The 27,875-nt window shown below is 43.2% G+C and overlaps 1 protein-coding gene across 1 annotated transcript in view; it reads left to right on the top strand.

The window, feature by feature from the left end:
• Positions 1-27,875, top strand: part of LOC148163804 (uncharacterized) — a 124,349-nt gene that overhangs the window by 87,120 nt on the left and 9,354 nt on the right. The window contains 3 exon segments of the mRNA XM_088025735.1: positions 3,430-3,727; positions 8,850-8,962; positions 12,361-12,490. Of these exon segments, the coding sequence (XP_087881861.1) occupies positions 3,430-3,727; positions 8,850-8,962; positions 12,361-12,490 (541 nt within the window).

Below are 27,875 nucleotides of genomic sequence, written 5' to 3'. Positions count from 1 at the left end.
CCTGTGATGGGCTTCCATAGACAAAGCTGTGGATGAAGAGTAAGTGGTCATGGGAAAACAAGAAGGTGTTACTGGGGCTGGGACTTCTAGCAGCCTGTTCTTCACAGGATAGAGATCAGAACCTTCATTCCAAACACGCCTGATTTATTTGATGGTAACTGCGTCCTGCTCTCAGAACTCTCCACTACTGTCCAGCCACTGGCAAAGGTGGTATTCTTAGGTCTCTTGTCTCCTCATCACTCATATTGTGTACCGAATCATACATGCTAAAAGTTGGTTGGTTTTTTTTTTTAATCATGTGCTCTTTGGGGTATAAGGTAGCTAACTCTAGAAATAGCATTAATATATCTGAAGAGGAAGAACAAAGTGGAAGATTCCAAGATTTCAAGACCTTTAAGAAGTAATAGTAACTAAGATAGTGTGGTATTGGCACCAGGCTATTTAGATCAATGGAACAGAATAGAAAGCCCCCATCAGAGCCAGGCAATGTGGAAATTTGATATACAACAGAAATAGCAACACAAACCAGTGAGGAAAGAATGGATTATTCGATCAATGGTGGTGTGACAGCTGATTATCTCTCTTCCTACCTATCCATCTTAGATTCCTACTTCCCATCATAAACTGCAGGTAGACTAAAGAGCTAAATATAAAAAGCCAAATAATAAAATATTTAGAAGAAAACATAAGGAGAATATTTTCATCACCTTGAGGTAGAAAACAAATTCTTAAACCAAACGCACACCAAAAAACACAAACATAAGGGAGAGGGTTGATAAGTTTAACTACATTAAAATAAAATCTTATATACAAAAGAAGGAAATGTGCAAAAATTTTCACTGCAGCAGTTTGCAATAGTTAAAAATAGGAAAATACCAGGGCACCTAGGTGGCTTAGTCTGTTGAGCATCAGACTCGTGATTTCGGCTCCAATCACGATTTCATGGGTGGTGGGATCGAGCCCTGAACTGGGCTCCGCGCTCAGCAGGGAGTCTGCTTGGGATTCTCTCTCTCTCCTTCTCCCTTTGCCCCTCTCCCCACTCACGCTCGCTCACTCCCTTTCTCTTTAAAATAAGTAAATAATCTTTAAAAAAAAAAAAAGGAAACTACCTAAATTTCCATAACCAAGAGGATATATGAATTTTTGTTGTTGTTGTGGACAACTGCCATTTGTTTTGACCTTCCAGCAGCATCTGAACCTACTTTCTATGTCTGGGGACTCCTCTACTTGCCAAGGCAGAGAGCACTTCCACTATAGATGACAAAAAGGCCAGATTCTTTCTTTCCCAGTCCCCTCTGAAGCTAGGGCCCAGGCACGTGACCCAGGTGCCACCAGTCCGCAGCGCCTGCCCTAGATTTTCCTGCAGCTGCAGGGGCTGCCCAGACCCTCCAGGCAGGGAGGGGTGTCAGCTGCACACGGCTCGGCTCACAGAGGCTGTGTGCGGTGCTCACCGCAGTGTTCTGGGTCAGCGGGACCAGCAGCTGTGGCTGGCTAGTGGGCAAGTTTTACAGCACGATTTGGGACGTTGTCCCTATCTGTGCACCCTGCAAGCCTGATTCTTCCACCTTCCCAAAGATTTTCTGAGCTCTTTCATACATTCCTTTGTTTTTGTTTGCTTGCTTAAATTAGCCAGTTTGTTTCTGTTGCTCTCAGCTAAAAACCTTAATCCTGATAGAATTATGGATTATGACATATTGTGTAACATACATAAGAATGGCATACATCAAAATCAGGGTAAAAAAATGGGTGAAATCAGGAGTCGTCCTTGGGGCTGTAAGTTGTATCTGAAATTATAATAATGAAAAAAATATATATAGCAAGTGTAGTAAAATACTACAATTTGATAAAGCTGGGTGGTGTGTACAAAGCTATTTTTTTCTTCTTCACTTTTTCATATGTAAACTAGTCTAGCACATGCACACACTGATACACACACATATAAACTTTTACTATAATTAATACAGAACTACTCAGAATCTGAAGGTTTCAGAGTAACAATATTCTATTGAAATTGTTTGCCTCTCTTTCCAAAAAAGAAGATCCATTTCTGAGTGGGCCTGTATTTAAACTCACTAATAAACGTTATGACAAGAAAGGGGGGAAAAAAGATGTTGAAAATAGATCTATAGAGTATGAAGGTGAGAACTGAAATGATATTTACATGTGTGGGTTTTCTTATCACAAGGAAATATATAATCATCATTTCTCAGAAAAGTGCTTCTACAAAGGGGAGGCATCAAGACATTTCAAAAAGCACAACTTCAACAAACATAACTGGGCATTTATCACATTTACTAAGTTCCTCAGCTTCAGCATAAAGAAAATGAAGCCAATACCGAATATTCTAATAATAATAAAAACATACTCTTCTAGCTACCCAGGAATGCCAGTTTTAAGTAACTTAATTAAAATACTTTATTTAACAAATTTCAGCGTCACATAAAAATCTTTAAATGTAATTAAAATTCACAAAGTTTGGTTTTATAAGCCTCATAACCTTCCTAGAAGTTTTGTGGAAACATGAACTTATCCTTACATTACAGATGTTAATACTGAGGCATAAAGAAGCCAGATTACAGTCATGTTGAGAGTTAGTGAGTGGATAGAAGGCAGATCCAAGTTTAGCTTTCGGATTTCCATTCTTGCTATTGGGTTACATGGTTTATCTAGTCTATTAATAGTCATAAGTCAGTTCAAAAGTATGCTGTAGGTGTTTCATCACCATCAGTGGGGACATTCTAATAGAAAAAAAATACACATGGGTTCAAGTTCCAGCTTTGTCAGTTACTACATGTGTGCTTTAGTCAAATTATTTAATTACCTGAGCCTCGGTGTTCCCCATTTGTGAGACGGAATAAAGTGAGTATCTTACAGACCAACCTCAATGCATTCTTCTTGCATTTGTTAAACTGCAATTAACGCTCTAGGTCTCATTCTTACCGGTCAATTACTTGCAATCGTTTGGATTAAGTCCTCTGAACATATAGTTTATGTTTGTTTCAGAGCCACAGGTGCTTATGTAACTGAAAAGGTCTACATTCATCTCTTTTAGTGTACTGACAAGTATTTTAGCATATTGGAACATAGAGTTCTGTCCAGAATTAAACTTAAATGCTTTACCAAAGTAGCCACTTTGGTTTCTTCTAAAGTGATATTTTGTCTGTCCTTTCAGTTCTTTTTTTTTTTTTTAAGATTTATTTATTTATTTGAGAGAGAGAGAGAGCAGGAGCTCGAGCAAGGGGAGGGGCAGAGAGAGAGAAGGAAACAAGCAGACTCCTGACTGAGCACAGAACCCGATGTGCGGCTCAATTCCCAGGACCCCAAGATCATGACCTGAGCTGAAATTCAGAGTCAGATGCTTAACTGACTGAGCCACCCAGGAGTCCCTGTCCTTTCGGTTCTTTAAACATGATTTCTGACCATTACTAGGCTTCCTCCTCCTCCCGTTAAGAGCAAGGATGCATGGTTTGCTTCCCAGCTGCTCTGCCCTGTGGTCCTCAGGAGGACATTGTGTGGGCAGGAAGGGGGCACATGCCAATGTGGCACATACAGCATCCCTGAAGTGACAGACCTGGTGTATGATCACTTTGTAAGCCACCAGCTGTCCTCCACGGGTCAGCTCATTATAGTCCACGTGTTCTCAGCTAGCGAAATGGACAAGACCACAAAAGAAATGGCCAAAGTGTATGGAAAACTCAACAGATCTAAAAGCATGCCTTGCCTTCAGGTGAGTGTCGTGTGTATTAAGACAAATTGTGAATAATGTTTACTTGCATGTTACATCTTATACGTTTCCTCAGCCACACAAAGGGCCATGGAGGAATTTCTCCCCTGCTTTTTAAACTGAGGTATGACCTTCATATAGTAAAGGTCACACATCTTAAGGGCATATAGCTTAATGAATGTTTATGTATGGGTACACCTATATAATAACCACCAGATCCAGATACAAAATATATTCCCAGGCCCAAAAAGCTCCCTCTTGCCCTTTTCAGTCAGTAATCCACCTACTTCCCCGCCCCTGGACACCACTTTTCTGACTTCCATTACCATAAATAGTTTTGTCAGTTTTAGATCTTCATATGCATGGAGTCACAGTCTGCACATTTTGGAAGACACAGTACATTGTTGTGCTGCTTTTGCCAAAGAATGGGAACGGTAAATACCAGGCATGCTGGCATCCTCCCATTCTGCCCCCATGACAGGCACTGCTAATCCAGCATCCTTTTCAACCGAGTCCACACTGGGTCCTAAACTCCTTTCCCTGACTGCATTGCAAACAACCACTACCAGCTGACCTGGGTAGTAACTCATGAAGCCTTTTCCCCCACGATAGCCGTTGCCCTCAACATATTTAATGAGTATTCTCTAAGCCTTGTGGATTCTATCACTGTGACATTTTTTCCCCATTCGAGCCTTTTTTCCATTCCCACTGCTTCTGCCTATTTCAGGCCTTCATCACCTCCCATCTGATCCTCTCCAGTGGCCTCTCTGACGAGCTTTCCTGCCTCTGGTCTTGGTGCCCCTGACAGTTGCTACACGTTGCTAGGTGTTCTTTTTAATATACGGGCATGACTGCATCATTCTGCTGCTGACGATCTTCTAAGGACTTCTCTTCGGGCCAAGTCCAAGTCCTTTAGTGTGACATTGAGGGCCCCCTTCCCAGTGGGGCTCTTCCCACCCTGACTGCCCAGTTCCCTGTCCCAACCTCAGTGATAGCCCCTTGGAGATGTATTAAAGGGGGATATATTAAAGAACCTTTGCAGAGTCCAAGTCTGAAGCATGTGGGAGCTGAGGGCTTGGGCCATGTCGCCCCTTGCAGAGATGCTTCCACTGACTGGCCTTTTAAGAGGTTGCCTGAAACATCCCTGGGCTTCTTTTGAGGGATGTTACATTATATTCTCTAGGCCTAGTGTCCCCTAAATGAAGCCCGATGTGAAAATTGTCTTTCTGAATGAGAAGCTTTACTTCCCATGAGGATCTGGTACGTTTCCTCTTCTCCACAAAAGAGATTTTTGGTGTCCAACTGGGTTTCTCTTTTCACTTTGCCTGAAAGTACAGAACAAAGCTTTGAACTGAATTATAACAATAGAGTAAGAACTTATGGACCACTTACCTGAAATCCAGTTCTTCTTTTGGATCCAGAGCTTCTGTTTATACTGAAATTTTCTCATCATACATATTTTTTTAATTTATTATTTTCTTTGATACTGTTCTTACTTCCTATAAAGCACCTCTGGTCTTTTGCTAAAAAGGCAGAATATAAACAAACAAATTTAAAATGTAAGTTTTGATGAAGTAAATATTATTTCGTCTAGTAGAATTGATAGCAACCTTGCAGGAAAGTGACATGTCATTTTGTAACTCTGAATGGTGAAGGAAAAGAATGCAAGCGTAATTGGCTGGGTACCCCAGGGTATCCTAGATTCTTTTTTAGATCATAAAAACAAAGGGAATGCTCTCACATCGGAGACAAATACAAATAAGAATGGGGAAGATTGTAAAACACATAAAGTTCACCTGAGAACTGCAGTCTTCGTCAAAAGGGCGGCCTGGTCAGACCAGGGTCGTGGCTCCCTCTTCCTCTCTTTCTTTCCACCTAACCAGGGAACTGGGAGGCCTGTGTGATGCTGAAATTGTTAAGCTGCACTTGGAGGCCGGATAGCAGAGAGAATTCACCGGATATTCTGGTGGAAGCATCAGGGGTGTAAGCAAAGTTCCTAGAAGGGTAGCCTGAGCCACAGGGGGTTTGGGGTGGGATCTGGGAGCACGGGGAGCCCTGGTTCTGGGCACGGTAGCCCCACCCTTCCAGCCTGCCCTGAAGCCAGGTTCCTCTCCCCACAGCTGGAAGCTTCTTGATAGCAGGACCCTGTCTTGCTCACCATTATAGCCCTAGTGCGTATCCCGGGGCCGAGTACATGGTGAACATCTAAAACATATTTGTCAGGTGAATACATGAACCAACGAATGAGTGAATGAGTGGAAAAGGATGCTGAGTCTGAGGCCAGATATGAGGGTATATGGTCACTGCTAATTCTTTCTTGGTTTCATGGGAGGTGCTCTGGGACCGAGGCTTGTGACAGGAACTAGGTCTCCCCTGAAGAGACAGACAAGCTGAGTGGACGGGAGAGCAGGACCATAGTCAGGAAGAGTTCAACTCCTCGCTGGAAAGACAATAATGTGCATCAAATCCCAGCGGCTCTGATATACTTGGTGCAGAGAGTACCTGCCATCCCCCCTCCCCCCAAGCCTGGCATCTAATAGACTCAGTAAATGTTCGCTGAACTGATCTGAAATGGCAAAGTCAGAATAAGATCAAGAGAGCAAATATTTATTGAGCACTTACTTACTGTGTTGCAACTGCTATTTACCTGGAATATTATTTAATTATCAAAAGAGCCATAAATGGCTGGCTCTCTGCATATGAGCCCATTGAGTGCAGGTTGATACCTGAGACAGGACAGTTAGGTCGCTTGTCCAAGGTTACTCTGTCAGGAAGGCGTGAGGCTGAGATTCATACCAGGCAGTCTTACTCCAGGACCCGTGCTCTTAAGCACCCTGCTATGCCATGTAGCCTTGTGGAGAGAAAAAGCAGTGGCGAAGGGGGGCCAGAGTGGAATCAAATGAGATGAATGGATTGAGAGGACTGGCGCATATCCCGCACTTCACAAGTGTGTGCTTGGGCGTGTGGGTGCAGGAGGTGTGGAACGGGCTTCGTGTGTATGCTCAGCAGGAATTGTGCAGGCCAGTACAGCTGATAAAAGGAGCCGTGCCTGGCTGAACCCTTTTAACAATGAGGAAATAAGCCCCCAAAACTAGTAATATCTACTTGAGGATAAAGCTTTTTTGATAACACAATTCTGTGTATTTATTCATTCAGGTGGCAAACATTCACTGAGCTCCTACAACAGGCTGGGAGTGGGGTAGCAACTTGAGACAGAAAAATGAATTAGACCCTGATCGTGTCCTCAAGGAAAAGACAGTCCAGAGGACAGTCATGACACATGACATGGTGACATGAGTGCTGGGTTAGAAGTATCAACAGAACATTTAGGCAAGAAGTGGCTTGTAGGACGAGTAAGACTTGTAAGACTAGTAAGAATTAAGTGAGTGATATTTCCACAAACTACATTTTGGAAGACATGTTGGAAAACTGCACGTTGGAAGGCAAGAAGGTATCAAGTTGCAGGATGAACCTGGGAGATGGGAAAGGCATCAGTATTGGGGGTGGTGCACGCTGGGGGAGTTAGCAGCTAATGAAGGTAGCGGAAACCTAACTGTGAGGTTCAATAAAGAACCCCAATTCTCCTTGAAAAGGGAGAGGAGTCATTAAAGGATTTTAAGCGGAGAAGTGACATGAAGAGAGTTTGTATTTTAGAAGGATCATGTTGACGGAATGTTCCAGAAAAGATCGGAATGACAGAGAGAGACCTAGTATCGCATTTACCCAGAGGAGAAATAGTCAGGCAGTGGCCGTGGGGGTGAAAAAGGATTCTGAGTCTGAGTGGTGGTTAGAAGCGAGACTTCATAAGATTTGATATGTTGAGCGATGGAAGAGTTTAAGATGTCTCCCAGCTTCTTGTTTGCACAGTTAGAAGAAGAGCAGTACCATTTGGGGGGATAGGGGATTCAAAAGGAGGAGAATAAGAAATGTCTCTTATCTATTACTGCATGACACACCACCCCCACAACTTACAGTCCTAGAACAGCAATCACATATTTCCTCATGACCCGCTCAGGACTAGCAGGGATGACCTCACTATGCTTCACACAGCATTGGCTGGGGCAGTCTGAGTACAGCTGGAGGACTCGAGAAGAGCCTCGTCCATATGGCTGGCAGGTAGTCCTGCTGACATTTAGGAGCTCAGCTATGGCTATTGGCCAGGGGCCTCTGTTCTCCTCATGAGGGCCTGCCTTTCTAAGAGTTATTCAGGATTCCTCACAACATGATGTCTGTGTTTTGAGAAGGAATGTTCCAAGAGGTGAAGATGGAACCTGGAGACCTCTTAAGGCCTAGCCTCAAAAGTGATGCAGTATACCCTTGATGTGGGCCAGCCCAGATTCAAGGGGAGTGGAAGTAGACTTCCATCTCTTGATAGGTAGAGTGGCAAAGAATTTATAGACATCTTTAATCCACCATAAGAATGTTTGAAGAGGGGTGCCTCAGTCAGTAGAGCGAGGGACTCTTGATCTTGGGTCTTGAGTTTAAGCCCCACATTCGGCATAGATCTTACTTAACAAAAAAACAAAACAAAACAAAGGAATGAAGAGAAAGATGACAAATTCAGATTGGCATGTTGAGTTAGAGGTACCTGAGTGTCATCAAAATGGAGACATCAAGAAGTAGGCAATTCAACCCACAAGTCTGATACTCAGAGGAGAGCACTAGCTTTGGAAAACATTTGGCACACAGAAATAGTAGCTAAAATTATGGGTTACACAAGGGGTATGTGAAGAGAGTGAATAGCAGGAGGCAAGATTGGAGATTTTAGATATTTAGAGATCAAGTAGAGGAAAAATTGTGCTTGACAAAGACTAGGATGGAAGGCATAGAGAAATAGAAAGAAAACAGAAGAGGGGGACCACAGAAGCCCAGGAGAGAGTTTGAGAAGGAGGACTGTTTAGTAATTTCAAATGCCTCAAAGAGGTCAAGAAATAGAAGAAACATGAAAATGTCCACTGGCCTTGGCTATACAGAGGTCTTTGATAAGTTTATGAAGAAGGCATTCCTAATGGAGTGGTAGGAATAGAGTCTAGAATTGTTGGCTCAAAGATGCAAATACTGTTGAATGGAACAAGGGATTTGTTACCTGGGATTTAATGTCTTTACAACTTTTTGCCTTTTTTAGAGTTGTTCAGATCCCTTCCGATTGCTCAAATACAACATCACCTCTGCATGTAAATTTACTGGTGGCAGTTGTCCACTTCTGGTTCAAAGGCATAATGTCATTCCAGGAATTTTTTTGGTATGTGCTTTGAGGTATATGACTGTTTTAACCAACCTACTATGTTGTTACATGTGAATAATGTTGTGTGTGATGCTTGCGTGACTTAGAGATTATTCATAAGAAAGAAAGGAGAGAATGAAGAAATAGATAAGCTCGAATCACAACCTTCTGCGGGAACCCCTTGACTATATAGGTCTTCTTATAAGTGTAGGTTATGGCTACAGCTATTCTTCTAACTGTTGGATTATCGTTACGATTGCTCTAATGAGGTTAAAAATTGAATTCTCTGTTAACACTGAGGTGGTCAAATCCTCTACCTCATGAGTTGATATGGGATTATAAATGCTAAAATTTAATTCTTGCATTTAAGAAGCTTATAACCTAATTGAGGAGATAGGATACATACTATGCATATTTTAAGACTGAATAGAATAACTACTGTGACTGAAACAGCCCAGTATGGTAGAGAAAGCATAAACTTTTAAAAATCAACAGACCTGAGTCCAGACCTTGGTTCTACTATTTGCTTGCTGTGTGACCTTGGGCAAATTACTAAGCCTCTCTGAGCCTGTTTCCTCCCTTACAAAAAGGGAAAATGATAACCAACTCATAAGATTGTAAAAATTTGGTGAGATAATGTGCATAAAATGCTCATTTCAATTTCTGGCACATCGTGGTACTTATTAAATGTTAATTCCCTTCCACCAGTTTTTCAGTTCAACAAATGTATATGGAATGTCTGCTCTGTGCCAAGCACAATATTGGTTCTGAGGATACAAAAAAAAAAAAAAAAAGCCACAGTCCCTCTTCCAAGAAGCTCCTGGTTGAAGGGCAGGGGTGGGGGGTGCAGTCTGTGGCCTCCTGAGAGTTATGGGATGTGAACTGAACCATGAAGGGGTTTTCATACAGAGAGGTAAAAAAGAGAGGGCAGTTCCAAGGGAAAGCAGTGTTATTAGTAGAGGTAAAAAGGAAAGGCTAGGAACACAAGGAATCTGGAGACCTGGTTTTGTTGTTTGTTTGTTGTTTTTGAGAGAGAGAGAGTGAGAGCATGCACGGGGTGGGGTCAGGGACAGAGGGAAAGAGAGATTCTCAAGCAGCCTCCGTTCCCAGTGTGGAGTCCGACGGGGGGGCTCGGTCTCACAGCTCTGAGATCAAGATGTGAGCCAAAATCAAGAGTCCAACATTTCACTGACTTCGCCACCTAGGCGCCCCTGGGGACCTGGTTTTTAGTCCTGCACCTCCCACTATAACCAGCTGAATATATTTGGGTTGCTCTCGTCTGGAGGTGGAGAGGACTGGATTAGATCAGTGGCTCTCACCCCTGGCTCCTGCCTTAGCTACATGAAAAAAATGATTTCTGAGCCTCACCCTAGAACAATCAACTCAGAATTCCTGTGGTTGAGACTCAGCATCAGCTTCACATCAACTTTATTATGATACATTTTACATACAATGCACTCACTTTATTGTACAGTCTCAGTAACTTTTGACAAATGTGCATACTCGTGTAACTGCCTCCACAATCAAGACAGAAAACATTGCCACCACCCCAGAAAGTTTCCTTCAGTTCTTCCTTCCACTTCATCCCCAGGCAATCACTGATCTGCTTTCTGTCGCTATAGATTAGGTTTGCCTTTTCTAGAATTCATCTAAAAGGATTCATATAATAAGCATTCTTTCATCTGGCTATTGGGGATTTCACTGTTTTTTAAAAGCTTCCCTGGAGGGGCCCCTGGGTGGCTCAGTCTGTTAAGCATCCAACTCTTGGTTTTGGCTCAGGTGGTGATCTCAGAGTCATGAGATTAAGCACCGCATCTGGCTCCACGCTTAGCACGGTCGGCTAAAGTTTCTCTCTGCCCCTCCCCTCGCTCGCTCGCTTGTGCTCTCTCTCTCTCTCTCAAATAAATAAATATTTTTTTTAAATATAAATAAGTAAATAAATAAATATATAAATAAGTGCTTCCCTGGATGATTTTAATGAAGAGCAATGGACTGGATGATCTCTCAGGGTCCTTCTAGCTAAAAATAAATCATGGTTTCATCTGCTAGTCTAAAGATACTTTATAAGAATTGCATTTTAGGAATAATGAGAATGACTGCTGTCATTGTAATAATTATGATAATGCTAACACTAATGTTCGTTGAGATTTTACAATGCGCCCAGGAACTGTGCTGTTACTCATCTGTATTTTCCTACGTAAATCCCCACAGCAAGGATTAACCTCTGAGGGGGTAGGTGCTAACATTGTCCCTGATAACAGAGATGGAAACTAAAGCTTAGGGAAATTAATTAACCCGTCCAAGGCAAGGAGCTATCTAGCAAGTGGTGGGGTTAGGATTCAAACCCAGATTTCCCTCCAATAAACAGAGACTTTACTTTTAATCAAGATGCTACAAAACTCCTACCAGGTGAAGTCTCAGCCCCCAGTACTGCCGAACTGTGAAATGATACCAGATGAATGCTTTCAGTTTGTTGATGAGTTCCAGCTGGGGAGAAGAAACTAATTTAAAGGACATTTAGCAAGAAAGGCTTAAGGCAAAGAGCCTCTCACCTTAATACGAAAAGTAAGCCGGTCTGTTTAGAGTGTCAAATGACAGTTAAGACTAAAGAGACTTAGGGGCACCTGGGCGGAACAGTTGGTTAAGTGTCCGACTCTTTGTGGTTTCGGCTCAGGTTGTGGTCTTGGGGTCGTGAGATCGATCCCCTCCTCGGGTTCCATGCTCAGTGGGGAGTCTGCTTGAGACTCTCTCTCCCTCTCCCTGTCCCTCTCCCTCTGCTCCTCCTCCCCATTTCTCTCTCTCAAATAAAAATAATAATAAAGACTAAAGAGACTTAAGAGGAAGGGGATGGGGCAGAGGCTTTTGAGATATATACAAAATAGAGCAAGAATTGTTCGTCTACTGATATCATTCTAGGAAAGTGAATAACCTCAGATTTCAATCCACATATGCACCAAAAAAAAAAAAAACCTCTTTAGTTTTGAAAATACACATCCACTGTCACTATGAACAATGAACAATAAGTCTTATTCTCTGGTAGGGAAATCTTCCCACATACCTGGCAGGTGATCAGACACCTCCCTGCTTCTGCAAGCCTATTTGGTCCTGTGAGTCTTGGCAGACTTGCTTGGTTGGTTATAGTCTATGCTTCCTATAAATTTACTGGTGGTTAAAAAAAAAAAAAAAGAAAACATAGGCACAATGAAAATGTATGTCCTCCTTAAGTTGCACTCATCCCAAATCAAAGTCTTGTCAGCTGAGATCCTCCCAGTTTCCTATAAGAGAATACATGATCACTTAAACAGGGTCCTATTCAAACGCTGGCTGCTAAGCCAAGATCAAGGCTCAGCCCGCCTAGCTGTCTGTCCACTGGGTGACAGTGTTGATCCATCTGATATAAATGTGCTTTGTCTCTGGGCCAGAAAACTCCGGGAAAGATTGCAGCCAGATGGCTTTCTGAGGGCCTTGGGGAATGGCTCTGCCTTTCTTCTCCAAGTATGGCAGGATCATTGTTTTCTTTATTTTTCAAGGGAAAATGTGAGGTGTAGATTTGTTCCAGTTACCATGTTGGGCTGGGTTTCTGTGGGCAGAGTTGTACAGAGAACAGATGTGATTGTCCGTAGTAAGTTAACCTGCAATTTCTTCATAATGTAACGAAGGCAAAAGACTTGCAAAAAGCATTGTGAAAACTCAGCTGAAAATTCAGCTGTTTACCTAGATGCCTTGGGATGGATCAGTTCTTTACCCAAGATGTTCACTCTTACACAAATGTGCTGCTGTCTGGGATGTGTATTACCCAGGGCTCTGACGAGGGGCAAGACTGTCTGTGGAGTATCATTTCCAATTTGCCAGGGCACGGTTTGTACATTGTTCTATCTGTTCCAATGCGATCCCTGTCTTCAAGAGGAGTAATAGATAAGCTAGAACAACTGTAGTTAAGACTCGACGTGATCAGCAGAAATGATGGAGTTATGATAATGCAAGGGAGGAGAGGGAATGATGAACCATCCATACTCCCACTTGAAAAGGAGAAGGCAGAAAGTGAGTTGAGTGTTTGCTTCAAGATGCTAAGAGGGTTGGTTTGGGCAACTTCCGCTTCTCCTCCCCAAGATGGAAAGGACAAGGATTTAAAATAGTGGGACTCTTCGATGAGCAATAAAGTAATGTTAATGTGATACTCTGCTTCCAAACTTTTTTAATCAGTGTGAAAGATTAAAATAGAATTATCAATTTGAGAAATTATACCACAGAACCTTTTTAGCATCTAAAACAGTTTTTTTTCTCCTTTGCTTTATTTGATATTATTTGGTCTGATCTATTTGTGCTGATAAGTTAGCACATTTATATTTTATTACACTTAACATAAAAGCTTTGGGTTTTTTTTCATATATGTATTTAAAAATACACTTAAAAACTGCAGTAGTATTTTCTTAGGGAGTTCTGCTGGAGTTCTGAGACCTTCAAGTGTGGGTTAGAAATCCAAACAGGTTGTCTGGCTGCATGAAGACGGGGCTCTCACTTTCTAGGGCTCACACAGACATTGAGCAACACAGAACAAAGGGCCATAGAAGCCAGAGTGTGAAGCTCTTGAGCTGTAATCAACTCCCCTGTCTCTGCTCTTTGGACACTTCAAGGCCTTTCTGGGCCTTATCGACCACACCCAGACAGCATGGGCCTATTTAGGGCAAACTGTCACCACAAACATCATGATACTCTCTTTGGTGCATATTAAGGACATTTTATCAGAGTTTTGGTACTCTCTACCCAGCAGGCCTCTACCATTTCATCCGCAGAGAAAATAAAAGGATTTAGGAGAGGTGGCTCTGAGCAGGGGAAGTTGAGAACTTTCTGGGACTCACCAGAGCAGAATGGATTCTCTCAGGAAGCAAAGCCAACCTGCAACATGTCCCAGCGCGTCTGCCTGCTTCCCCAGCGAGGCACAATGAAAGCAAACAGAGAATGGGGTAGAGGCGTGTGCACCCACGGGAGCTCCAGAACACCCTCTCTGTTTATCTCTGCAGACATGAGCACAAGACGCGTTCTTCCTCCAATTTCTTCTACCTTCTTCATTCTCTAACGAAGGTCTTTAGTGGCTTATGTGGCTGCTCTGGGAGAAGCCAGCACCATAGATAGTTTGAGGGGGGGGGGTTCTCGTGGTAAAACCCAATTTTTTTAAATGCAAAAAAGCATAAAGGAGAAGATAATATCATCCATGCTCCTGCTACCCAGAAATAAACACTGTTAATGGTTCAGTGTCTATCTTCCCAATGTCTACACACACACACACACACACACACACACACACACACACACATATGCACACGCACACTCACACACACACCCCAGACTAGGATTTTGAGGTACATATAACAATATAAGCATTTCCCTAAATCATTAAGTATTATTTCTATATTCTTTTACAGCAGCATCATTTATGTTGGCTGAATAATATTCCAATATAAGGCTGGACCATGATTTATTATTTAATATCTCTCTTGTTGCTGGATACTAAATTATTTTAAAGAAGAACATCTAAAAAAATAGAGCTGTCTCCCAACAACATGGGGAACTAGAGAGTATGATGCTAAGTGAGATAAGTCAGTCAGAGAGATAAGTACCATATGATTTCACTCCTATGTGGATTTTAAGAAACAAAACAAGCAAAGGGGACAAAAAAGAGGAACAAATTAAGAAACAGACTCTTAACAATAGAGAACAAATTGATAGTTACCAGAGTGGAGGTGGGTGGGGGATGGGTGAAATAGGTGATGGAGATTAAAGAGTACACTTATGATGAAAATAAAAGAAAATAATATAAAATAACTAGAGCTGTCTAATATGGGAATGTGCAGCTTTGCAAAGCAGTGAGCTCTCCTTTTCAGAGGCTAGAGTATAGTATTTGGAGGGATAGCTCAGAAGGAATTGCTACCTTGAGTGAGTGCCTTCTTTCTATTCTCTGGGCTGGCAATTATTTTTCTGCCAAGGCTTCCCCCTCTTTCACTGTGCTTCGGTCTCACCTTAATTTTATGATGTCTCCTTCCCCCTCCTTAGTACCAGATTCAGAAATCACTGATTTTGCGTCTCTGTCCCTACCATAGGACTTTGGAGCCAAAGAGGAGAGTCTCTTTTCTGGCCAAAATGACCAGGTATGCTATGGCCCAATAACCTTTTTGAATAGCTTGGTATGGCATCATGAAAATATACCAGGCCTTTAATGTTCATAAAAAACGGGATACTGTTTAAGATGGGCACAAGAGAGAGTTGTCAGAAGAATTTTAAGTGTGTTTAAAATAAGAAAAAAACCTTTCCAGGGGATTCCCTTTATGTACAATAGCATTAGTACCTGTACATAAAGAGTGAAAATAATTCAGTCATTAGTTATAAAGTCTAGCAACATTGTATCAGTCTCTTGGGCTCTCCAGTTCTGACTTCAATCACATTAGGGGTAGGACTCTACTCTTCTTAGTATTGTTGCATCCTTTACAGTGGTTACAAAATCAGCGTTTGTACAGTCAATTTGTGATGAAAGAGTAAATTTAATATTTAGAATCCAAAAACCCAAAGGGCGTCCCTGTTTCCAAAAGCCGGTAGATAGCTTTCATTTTCAATTTGGGAGTCCACTATGTAATCTGTATGAGTAAGATGAAGCCAGTGATTTAACTTCAGACAAAAAAAAAATTTGTTGGACGTGTTTCAGCAACTCTTATTATCAAAGGGAATAAGCCACATTGTCCTAGGAATGATGTGTTTGTAGAAAATTATCAACGGACCCACGGCTGCTTTGTGACACGCAGATTTGCCCTTCCCTCAGCTTCTCCCAAGCTGGCTGTGACTGCTCCCTTGCACCCCACCACTGTGCTCTCTGTTAGGGCAGACCGCCTAGGTTTTAGCAAAAAAGACCTTCGGATCAAAGTCTTTTGTTAGATATTACATTTCTTTAATGAGCCCATTCCTTCCTAACAGCGTATGGTTTTCTCCTCTGACATTGGATTGGACTCAAATTTACTACAAATGACTAATGGTAACTTTTATTCAATAATGTTTTCATTTATAAAGCATTCTGTATATCTCATTGGGCTGAATTCTTACAATTCTGTGAAGCTGGCATGCCAAAGGTCATTTTCTGTCTTCCTGCCCGGGACAGCAGAGTTTGAGTGGTAGAGTGGCTTATCCGGCATTACACAGCTCATCGATCCTGGGGTTGGGTTGGCAACTCCCAATCCCGTGCTCTTTCTATTGTACACAAGGAAATAAAGAGAGGAAGCTGCAAATTGATGCAGCTGCTGTGGGAAACAGTATGGTGGTTTCTCAAAAAATGAGACAGAATTATCATATGATCCAGCAATTACCCAACATAATTGGAAGCAGAGACTTCAACAGATATTTGTTTCAGGGGGGCATTATTCACAATAGTCAAAAGATGAAAATCCCACATGTCCACTGACAGATGAAAAGATAAACCAAATGTGGTGTATACATACAGTAAAATGTTTTCGGCCTTTAAGAAGAATGGTATGTGCTCTGTTGTAATAGTACCTGCTGTGTGATCTGAGCTGTGTGATGATTCTGATACAGGCTGTAACATGGATTCAACTCAAAGACACGACGCCAAGTGAAATGAGTCAGACATAAAAGGACAGATACTCCATGATTCCACTTGTACGAGGTCCCTAGACTAGTCAAATACAGAGAGACAGAAAGAAGAACCATGGTTCCTGGGGCATGGTGGAGAGGAGAAAGGGGAGTCATTGCTGAATGGGTACAGAGTTTGTTGGGGATAATGGGAGGTTCGGGAGATGGATGGTGGTGATGGTTGCACAAAGATGTGAATATCCTTAATACCACTGAACTGTATGCTTAAAAACAGCTAATGTGGTAAATTTTGTTATGTATATTCTCCCACAATAAAGAGAAAAAAGGAGAGGCAGTGTATAGGAAAAGCAGCAAACCTTTGATTGTAGCCTTGGTTCTGCCAGACTCGTTGGGTGACCACAGGTAATTCACCTCTCTAGTCCTCAACTTCTTAATCTCTGTATTGAGGGGGCACAGGATTAGTTAATCTCTAGCTATCCTCCTAAATCCAACAGTCACGGAGAAACCACGGATCTGAGGACAAAGTCCTACTGCGGTTTCCGCTGGGGTCCCACCTGGTGGCTGAACACTTGTGGGAAAGAACCATCTCTCAGACAGGTGATAGAGAAAAATGACATTTGCTATGCTTCTCAGAAATGAATGTCAGAGTTGCTAGGCTTATTAAAATATAAGTCTGTAGGAAGAAGTCCAGACAAAGGGTCTAGGTGATTTCTGACTTAAAAAAAAAAAAAATTCAGACCCCAATTAGAGTCTAGAGGAGCTCTAGGATAAAGTTGATGAAGCCAATTATCTTGAGTTAAGTGGGTAAAAATCAATCTCTTATGCAAATATAGTTTATCACTTTAAGTAAAACAAATACCATTTTAACAATCACAGTCTCCTATTACAAATGTTGATGATTTCAAGGATGCAAGTCCACCGTCCTTGGAACCACTACCATGAATCTTTCTATATCCCCAAAAAGCTCTTTGCTCTTCTTAGCCAACAGCCTGAGAAACTGGACTATAGAATAAGTATAAATGTGATGGTAGTTCATATGTAAATAGTCATAATCTTTTTTCTTCCTTTTTTTTTAACTTAAAGAGACCTGTTAAACTTTTGTTCAAATTAATTTTGTTCAAATTCCGTATCATTTATCAGCAGAATCCTTTTTTGGCATAACTCTTCCATTCCAGAGATCTAATGTTCCAAATAACAAATCCTCTAGACTTTCACTTGACAGGAGAGCAGTGCAAGCAAGAACTGGCGATGATTTAATGGCCCCCTCCCTGCCCCAATCCCCCCTTGCCTTTCTGGCCCTTCCACAGGCCTGGGCCACCGTGAGAGGCAACACTAACAAATTTCTGGTTACGAAATAAATGGGGATGAAAAGTAGAGCACAGGGAATATTGTCCACAGTATTGTGATAACATTGTACGGTGACTACATTCACCTCAGTGAGCATTGCATATGTACAGACTTGTCCACTCACTGTCATACACCTGAAATGCATACAACATTTGTTAAAGATGTTATTAATTTATTTGTCAGAGAGAGAGAGAGCACAAGCAGGGGGAGTAGCAGAGGGAGAGGGAGAAGCAGGCTTCCTGCGGAGCAGGAAGCCCGATGCGGGGCTCGATCCCAGCACCCTGGGAGCCACCCAGGCGCCCCTATATAACATTTTATGTCATATTACTTCAATAAAAGAACAACAGTGGCACCATTAGAACTCCCCAAGCAGTGAGTAGAACAAATGGGGGCCAAGCAGGCCAGGAGCCATGATTTGTCAGGGGTGAGGCTCAGGTGGGGGACACAGATGGAGCTCACTGGAGGATCTGCGCTGTTGCCTGGTCAGAGCAACTAGGGTGCTGAATCTTCCCTCTCAAACCTGGGATGTACCGGCCTCCTGAGCGTCTGTCTCGTCAAATACTCTGGTTTGTTGTTGAACTGCTGTTGAACTTGCTTCAATAATAGTGTGTAGCCGTTGTTAAAGTAAAGAACACGGGGCTCAGAATTTTGTCTCCTTACCAAAGAAACAGAATGGGGGAGGATGAACTGCAACAGGAAAACCAGTTCTTTTGATCTGGATCATGAAGGAGTCAAGATCCTCCAGAGAGCGTTCCTGGTTTAGGCCCCCTCCCGGAATGCTGGCGTCCGTCAGGGTCCCGCCACGAGTCCTCTGCAAACTCTCAACACTCTTTTCCACAGACTCAGCGACTGTCTCTGTATGTTAGTGACACCCACATCTCTAACCCTAGTCCCAGCTTCTCACCGGAGCCTTGGACCCATATACCCGTATGCCTCCTGGACCGCCCCACTGAGAGGTGTTTTAGGTAGTTCACAGTAAACGTGTCCGAGACGAAATCCATCAGGATCATAAAGGGCAAGGTATGAGGATAGTTGCAAAAGAGGAGGCCAGATCATGCTCTTAACACCTCTTGTGAGTCATGAGGGGAGAGAGAAGAGGTGGAGGAGGGGGAGGAGAGAGGGGAGGGAGGGGGAGGGAGAGAGAGGGGGAGGGGGGAAGGGACAGAGAGGGGGAGGGGAAGGGAGAGAGACGGGGAGGGGGAGGGAGAGAGAGGGAGGAGGGGGAGGGAGGGGGGAGGGGGAGGGAGAGAGAGGGGGGAGGGAGAGAGGGGGAAAGGGGGGAGAGAGGGGGGAGGGGGAAGGAGGGGGGGCCGAGGAGAAGAAGAGGAGAGAGAGGAGGAGAAGGAGGGGAGGAGGGAGACAATCCGGGTGAGAGAGGAAGGAGGCAGTGGCTCCAGAGCAGGGACTGTGCTCTGGCCAGAACGTTGGAGGGGGATGGCGTGCCCCATTGACCATTAAGGTGATACCAGTGATGTTGCCCATAGACCTAGGAAAACTCTGGGGAACAGAACGAGGGCTGCTTGGTCACCCACCTTCTCTTCACCTGAAGAGTCTCATCTCACACTAAACCTCCTTCATTCCTTCCTTATGCAAAATATCGAGTGCCTACTATGTGCCAAACACTATAAAGTAAGTGAGGGAAAAGAGTGATAAGAAGACAGAGGGACAGCAAGCAGCGAGGGGTGGCCCCAGGACGCTGCTTAAAAGGGTCGGGGTTTTGTTTTAATCCTGTAAGAATTCCCTCCCTCCCTCCCTCCCTTCCTTCCCTCCCTCCTCTCTCCACTCCCCTGCTCCCCAACAAATCATCAGAGTACAAAGTCATTGTAAACTCTCGTAAGATCTTAAAAGATCCCAGTGGGTGCCTACATATGGCAAGAGTATTTTTGTTGAGATGTATTTTGTATTTGATGAAGTCCTGATTCAATGTTTTGAAAAGACCTCTTGGATGAACCATGGAGACATGCTAAGTGAAAGAAGCGGACACGAGAGGCCACATGTTGTGTTTCATGTATATGAAATGTCCGGAATAGGCAGATCCTTCAGACAGAAAGTATATTAGCCGTTTCCAGAGGTAGATGGAGAGGAAATGAGGAGTGACTCCCAGTGGGCATGGGCTTTCTTTGAGGGGGATGAGTATGTTCTGGAATTAGATGGTGGTGAGGGTTGTACCACCTTGTAAATATACTAAAAACCACTGAATTGTACAATTTAAAATGGAGATATAATGTTCATACAGCTGTTGTTTTTTTTTTTTTTAAGGACCTCTTCCCCATGCCACCCTCAAAAAAATACCGAGAAGGATAGAATGTAGTGAGAGATCAAGGGGCATAAAAATTATTCCTGTGTGAATAATTGTGAATTGGGTTTCATGTAAAGCTATACTAAGAGTACACAAACTGGAAAACTGTTCGGTTCAACCAGTTCATGTTCCTGAGTAAATTATTCTGTACCAACTCTCAAAGCCTTCCTTCCTTCCTGAATTTCTAAATGTGCCTTCTAATCATAAATACAGTGAATAACAGAAGGTAGTGACAAGTGAAAGAAACTGATGTTTTTCTAGTTTTATCCTTTGCTCTATTTTATGGGCATGAAGGCATATATTTTGTTTCTTAAGGATTTTTGGTCGCAAGCAACAGAAACCAATTCTGACTAATATAAGGGGTAGGTGAGTGGTTTTGGAAGGATTTAGGGTAGGCCACAGAATCAAAGAGAGACTATTAGCTCCTTTGTAAGACCACACACGTTGGCCTTAGCAACCAGGACGGCCCCACGGAGCTCAGGGCAGTCACGCGCAGCGCCACCAGATGGCAGCAGCTCGCAGTGGCGCCCACCTCAGTCTGTCCTTCCCACGCAGGCCAGGAGAGTTCAGGTCTGATTGGCCTAACTTCGGTCACATGCCCAATTACGTGCAAAATACGCTCAAAAGATCCCGAGTGTAGCCGTGAGCTTCAGTTTTGGAAATGTCTTCGTGTGTGCATATCCAGATTCCAAAGTGTAATATGAACGGGGAAGCAGAGCCGTTGGGAGTTGAATGATTTTGAACATTTGCTTCCTCTGTATCATGCTCCCAGTTGGGAAAGCCGTGTGATCCTTCCGTCGGGGCTCTTAATGGGTAAAGTGTTGAGAATGAAATTGCTCTTTATGCTTCTAAGTAAATGACATCGTCACCGCGTTTCCCTGCCCGGTAACAGAGAGACTGGCAAGGAGAATTGAGGAAATGAGGCTTAGCACAGGGAGGGGTGTGCAGACAGCCTCGGTCTTAACACCTGACCCAGGAGGAGCCCTAAAAGATGGGCCACGGAGACGTAACTACTTACGGCTCTTTTTAGGGGCTCCTATTTCTCCTCTAAGGGGGAGAAAATACTGTGTAAAGTTTAAGACAAGAATTAACCTGAAGAAAACCAACTAATTAGACAATTATAAGTAACTGAAATTTTCATTCTGTTTTCTTTCCAAGTCTAGTCCTTAAGACATGGCTTTGCAACATTTAAAGTTAACTTTAAGTATGTAGAAACCAAGAAAAATATCTAGAAACAGCTGGTTTAAGTATGTCTGGTTTGACTCTGAGGAATTAGAATACAGGTTCTTTTGGCTAAGAGGCTTAGCCTATAACACTGCATGCATGGGGTGCCTGGCTGGCTCAGCTGGTGGAATGGGCAACTCCTTTTTTTTTTTTTTTTTAAGATTCATTTATTTATTTATTTATTTGAGAGAGAAAGAGAGTCTTAAGCAGACTTCCTGCTGAGCACGGAAGGCTCCATCTCACCACGCGTGAGATCATGACCCTGAGACCACGAAATGAGTGGAGAGGGGAGTCTGATACCTATCTGACTGCACCACCCAGGCTCCTGTGGAGCGGGCAACTCTTGATGGCAGGGTTTGTGAGTTCAAGCCCCACATTGGGGGTAGAGTTTACTTTTTTTTTCCCAAGATTTTATTTATTTGTCAGAGAGAGAGCACACACAAGCAGGGGGAGCGGTGGGCAGAGGGAGAGAAGTAAGCTCCCTGCTGAGCAGAGAGCCCCATGCAGGACTTGATCCCAGGACCTTGGGATCATGGTAAGAGCCGAAGGCAGACGCTTAACTTACTGAGCCACCCAGGCATCCTTACAGTTTACTTTATAATAAAAAGCTGCATGCAGAAATTCTCCTATGACTATATGGCAAGTCAGGAGGGCATGTGGTTATCAAAATTAGTTTAAGAACTTGTGATCACACCTACTGGTAAGATACATGGATTTTGTAATGCTGAACTTTAGGGAAAAGTCACAATGTTACAGAGGATGACTAATCACAGATAGAAGGAAAGTGAAACTTCTTAGTGTGGATAAATTTATAACTTCCCTCACCAAATCCTGCCAGCCAAATTGGTTGTTGGGACAACCAGTCACCCTATTGTCTGATTTTAGAGGCATATTTTATCAGGAGCTTACATATTTTCTATCTACAACCCTAACGAGCAGTTTTTCTTATAAAAGACCATGGGAAAAACCAGTACCTACCAAAGAAGTGTGACGATCTGGTTCAGACTGATATCACAACAGTTACTTCAAAATCAGGAAAACCTGGATGCATAGTTTTTCCTTATCCTTTCTGGAAAGACTGTAATGGTTACATACTTTAAAAGCCAACCCAGTTTAGTAGCCATTTCAAAAAAAAAAAGAATGAGGGCGCCTGGGTGGCTCAGTTGGTTGGGCAACTGCCTTCGGCTCGGGTCATGATCCTGGAGTCCCGGGATCGAGTCCTACATCGGGCTCCCTGCTCAGCGGGGAGTCTGCTTCTCCCTCTGACCCTCTTTCCTCTCATGCTCTCTATCTCATTCTCTCTCTCTCACATAAATAAATAATATCTTTTAAAAAAATTAAAAATTAAAAAATTAAAAAAATTAAAAAAATAAAAAAAAGAATGAGACAGAGCAGTGATCAAATTTTTAATGAAGTGAGACCGTAAGCTTTGGGGTCAGAAACTTGAGTTTGAATCCTAGGTCTACGACTTCTTTCTGTGGTTTACCTCAGTTTCCTGATCCATAAATTGGGGAGAAAATGCCCTACGGATGTTGTGAGGGTGGGATGAGTAGCACTCACAACAGGGCCTGGACTCAATGGCTAGATTTAAGTAAATGCAATCTTTACCTGTTGCTCACAGGGTTGATGTGAGACTAATTGTTCAAAGGAGAAATGTTATGTTCAAATGAGAATGTATGTTTAAATGAGAAAATGTATTTAAAAACTATTGGTAAACCAAAAATATGAAGTTATTATTTTGAGGAAAGGGAGTTACACTCAAACATGGGTATGGAACTGTCTTTTAAGCTTTTGATTAGTGATGATGGGGTGTATACATGTGTGTGTGTGTGTGTGTGTGTGTGTGTGTGTGTGTGTGGAGAAGTAAGGGGTTTAATGGGTTCCTTAGCTATGTTGAGCCCCTGATCTATTTTTTTAGTACTGCCTGAGCCATACCCTCTCCTTCCCTCTTTACCTTACTGTTTCCAAGGGCAGTAGTCCTCAAACCTCGCTGTCCAGCTGTGCAGCTCTTTAAGAAATACAGGCCTCATGGGCGCCTGGGTGGCTCAGTCGGTTAAGCATCTGCTTTCGGCTCAGGTCCTGATCCCACGTCGGGCTCCTTGCTCAGGGGGGAGCCTGCTTCTCCCTCTGCTGCTTCCCTTGCTTGTGTGCTCTCTCTCTGTCAAATAAATAAATAAAATCTAGAAAGGAAGGAAGGGAGGAAGGAAGAAAGCAATACAGGCCTCACCCCCTTTGGAGAGTCTCATTCAGTAGATCTGGGTGGAGCCCGAATATCTATTTTTTTAATAGACCCTAGAGTGATTTTTATATGCGACCAGGGTTAAGAGCAGGCATTTCACTTGGCCTCTAGGAAGAGATGAGAGTAGCTCATCTCATGTCTGCTTTCTTCTCCACTGACACTTGCTCTAGAACCTCTCAGCCAGTCCTGTGGCTTTAGAAACCCTCTATCTGCTGATGACCCCCACATTAGCATCCCCCACATACAGCATCTCCCCAGAACTCTGTGGCCCTCCTGATTCCAACCCTCTATTTCAATATCTCACTGGATATTTTTTAAGATTTTATCTATTTATTTAAGAGAGAGAGCGAGAGTGGGGAGAGGAGCAGAGGGAGAGAGACAAAGGCATTTTGACTTCACTTTCCCAAATCGAACTCTACTTTTTCTCCAAAACCTGCCCTTCCCCATTTCTTCCTCATTTCTGGAAATTACCCTTGCCCAGTTTACTCAGACTAAAAATATTGAAATGGACTTCTCTTTTTCCATACCCTCCTTGTAATCCGTCTGCCAATCCTGAAGCCACCACCTTCCCCGTGTATCCAGTCTGACTGTTCACGCCACCTCCAGGCGACATCCTCTTTCATAAGGGCCCCAGATTTAGCTCTGTGTCTGCCCTTGCGGCCCCTATTGTCTGTTCTCTACAGCGACCGGAGTAATCTCTATAAAACCTGGATCAGATTATAGCACCTCTCTGCTCAGAACCCTCAAATAGGTTCTCAAAGTAAAATCCCAGATCTTTTCTAGGGGCCCCAAAACTTCATGTACTCTGGCCCTTCCTCTCCTCCGCTTCCCCACCTGCTCCTCCACCCTGGCCTCCCTGCTGTTCCCCCTCGGAGCCTGTACACATGTGCTCTCTCTGCTGTCTGTTGTCCAGGAGCTGCACAGTTTATTCGCTCAGATCATCGGGTCTCAGGCAAAGGTTACACCCTCAGTGGCCTTCCCTTTCTGTTCTGTCTAAAGGAGCCGCTTTCACTCTCCATCCCTTACTTCTTTATTGGGTTCATAACACTTATCACTACTTGGCATCTTATCCATCTACTGGTTTATGATTTGACCGCCCCCCCCCCCCGGTGAGGGCAGGGGCTTTGTCTGTTTTATTCATTCCTGCACGCTGGTGCCTAGAACGGTGCCCAGAAAAATAGATTTTTTTAAGGTTTTATTTATTTATTTTTTAAGATTTTATCTATTTATTTGAGAGAGAGAGCGAGAGTGGGGGGAGGAGCAGAGGGAGAGAGACAAATAGCCTCCTCACTGAATGCAGAGTCTGATGTGGGGCTTGATGGCAGGACCCTGGGATCACAACCTGAGCCAAAATCAAGAGTCGGACACTCAACCGACTGAGCCACCCAGGCGCCCCAAGGTTGTATTTTTAAGTAATGTCTGCACCCAACATGGGGCTCAAACTTACAACCCTGAGATCAAGAGTCATATGCTCTACCAACTGAGCCAGCCAGGTGCCCCAAGTAGATTTTCTTTTTAAGATTTTATTTATTTGACAGAGAAAGACACAGTGAGAGACGGAACACAAGCAGGGGGAGTGGGAGAGGGAGAAGCAGGCTTCCCGTGGAGCAGGGAGCCCGATGCGGGACTCGATCCCAGGACCCTGGGACCATGACCTGAGCCAAAGGCAGACGCCACCCAGGCGCCCTGCCCCAAGTAGATTTTCAATAAATACTCTTTGACTGAGTGAATGGACGCTCACCAATCCTTCTGTCAGGAATGCCAAACCCATTTTTACTTTGCTCTGCCCCTTTCATTTATCAACCAAGTCTTGCCCCAGCTTTTGGTAAGGCCCCAGGCATTTCTACAAGGCAGGAATTCCCCAGCAAAAAGATAGATACTTGAGACCCAAAGGAAAGGAATATCTGCTGTGAATCCTACCTTTTCACAAACTAATTCCCTGAATCCTGGCAACAATCCTATGAGGTGATGATGCTGTTTCCATTTAACAGCTAAGGAAACTGAGACCTCGAGTCGTTTACAGAACTAAGAGGTGAGATTTGAAGCCAGGTATCCTGACTCAGAGTCCAAAATGGGGAACATGAAGAGTCTGTTGGCAGCGTTAGGATATAGTACAGGGGCAGGTAGAATGGGAAATGGCCTCCTTTTTGTTTTTCTGTAAATGAGACTTTTTTAGGATTCTTGGGAGAGAGTGTGTTGGAGGTCTCCTTATTCTACTAACACGAATCCCTTTTCTGGTCTCTGCTTAAATGAAAGCATCTTGGGAGGGTTCATTAAGAGTAAGTGATGAATGTTCAGAGGGTAGTTAGAATCTCTGCTTTCATGGGGCACCTGGGTGGCTCAGTCGTTAAGCGTCTGCCTTCGGCTCAGGTCATGATCCCGGGGTCCTGGGATCGAGCCCCGCATCGGGCTCCCTGCTCGGCGGGAAGCCTGCTTCTCCCTCTCCCACTCCCCCTGCTTGTTCCCTCTCTTGCTGTTTCTCTCTCCCTCTCTGTCAAATAATAAATAAATAAAATCTTTAAAAAATAAAAGAATCTCTGCTTTCGTTTAGTCATCAAGTCAATATTTGGTCACCATAAGGCTAATATATTTCGTTTGAGAGAGTGTTTGCTTGGTTTGAGTTGTTTGGACAAGTCTTTCCATTCCATTCAATTCAATTGCCGGAACAATGGTATAACCAGTGTGGTTTAAACATTTAAGCTCTCGCCACAGTCAAACAGGTTAAGTGGGACGAACTTTTTTTGCAAAAAGATTCTCACACCAATCTGATGAGTAATAAGGAACTTAAACACTGAGGACAGTGATCCAGGGGGAAAATGTCTAAAGATATGAGATTACCGGTTTTAATATGTGAATGAACGACGTGCAGAGGAATTACTTGCCTTCTTTTAGGAATCTTGTGATTAAACCAAATGCAGGGGCGCCTGGGTGGCTCAGTTGGTTGGGCGACTGCCTTTGGCTCGGGTCATGATGCTGGAGTCCCGGGATCAAGTCCCGCATCGGGCTCCCTGCTCAGTGGGGCGTCTGCTTCTCCCTCTGACCCTCCCCCTTCCCATGTGCTCTCTCTCTCTCATTTTCTGTCTTTCAAATAAATAAATAAAATCTTTGGAAAAAAACAAAACAAAACAACAACAACAAAAATAAATGCAAACTGAGGGATTATGCTCCTTGAAGTGGTAATTAGGATTCCTGTGTGTGTGTGTGCATGAATGCATGTGTGTGTCCTTGTATGTGGTGACCTATGCAGGAAAATAAGAGAAAACTGACAAAATACATAGAACAAACACCTAACTTGAAGTCAAAGAGCCTTTCTGGAGAACCTAATCTATTATTTTTTCTTGCTAAGAGTCTTGGGCTCTTGGGCTAGACACTGAACTTATTTGAAAGCCACCCTTCTCATCTATAACATGGAATACTTATTTCACAGAGTGATTGCTATGTCTAGTACAAAGACATTCAATAAATGTGCATTGAATTAAAAATTCTTTCCATTTGTTACCACTATTAACCAACAAGATATTGTAAAGTCATAGTTCATTTGGATTTTTTGAATGGTTATTCAAGTATTCTTTTTTTTAAAAGATTTTATTTATTTGAGAGAGAGAGAGCAGGGGGAGGGGCAGCGGCAGAGGGAGAGAGAGACTCTCAAGCCGACTCCATGCTGAGCATGGAGCCCAATGTGGGACTCGATCCCACAACCGGGAGATCATGACCTAAGCTGAAATTAAGAGTTGGACGCTTAACCGATTGAGCCACCCAGGTGCCCCAAGTATTCTTTATAGAATTTATTTTTATTATATTTAAGATGTATTCACTCCTAAGCTATCTTGGGATATGTAATAAATCAAAAGGAAATAGAAACTTAAAAAAAATAAATAGGAGGCACACAGCATGGTACAAACCGGACTAAATAAATATGACTTCCATCCTGCCCTGAAATGGAATGGGGCTTCTGTGGGTAAAAGTGATCAGGACTAGACAGTTACTCCACAGAAAACATCTTTGCTCTGGTAGCTGTAGCAACTCAGTGGGAGCCCCGTGTTCTGTTTACTGAACAGCAGATGAATTCTCCAAACAAACTTCCGCAGTGCACTCACAATGGAGTTAGATGGACTTTCATACCTTCAGCCAACTGAAGTAAATAAAAAGATCCATGGATGTAGTTACTAATAATATTTAAGCACTAGCGTCTTATGGCAGCAGCTGAGATTAGGGGAATTGTCAC

The sequence above is a fragment of the Eumetopias jubatus genome, unplaced genomic scaffold (genome assembly GCF_037043125.1).
Source record: "Eumetopias jubatus isolate StellerSeaLion01/CBP00866 unplaced genomic scaffold, mEumJub1_p1.0 scaffold_8, whole genome shotgun sequence".
NCBI lineage: Eukaryota > Metazoa > Chordata > Mammalia > Carnivora > Otariidae > Eumetopias > Eumetopias jubatus.
Note: the sequence above shows the minus strand (reverse complement) of the source record. Positions and strands in the feature narration are given on the sequence as shown.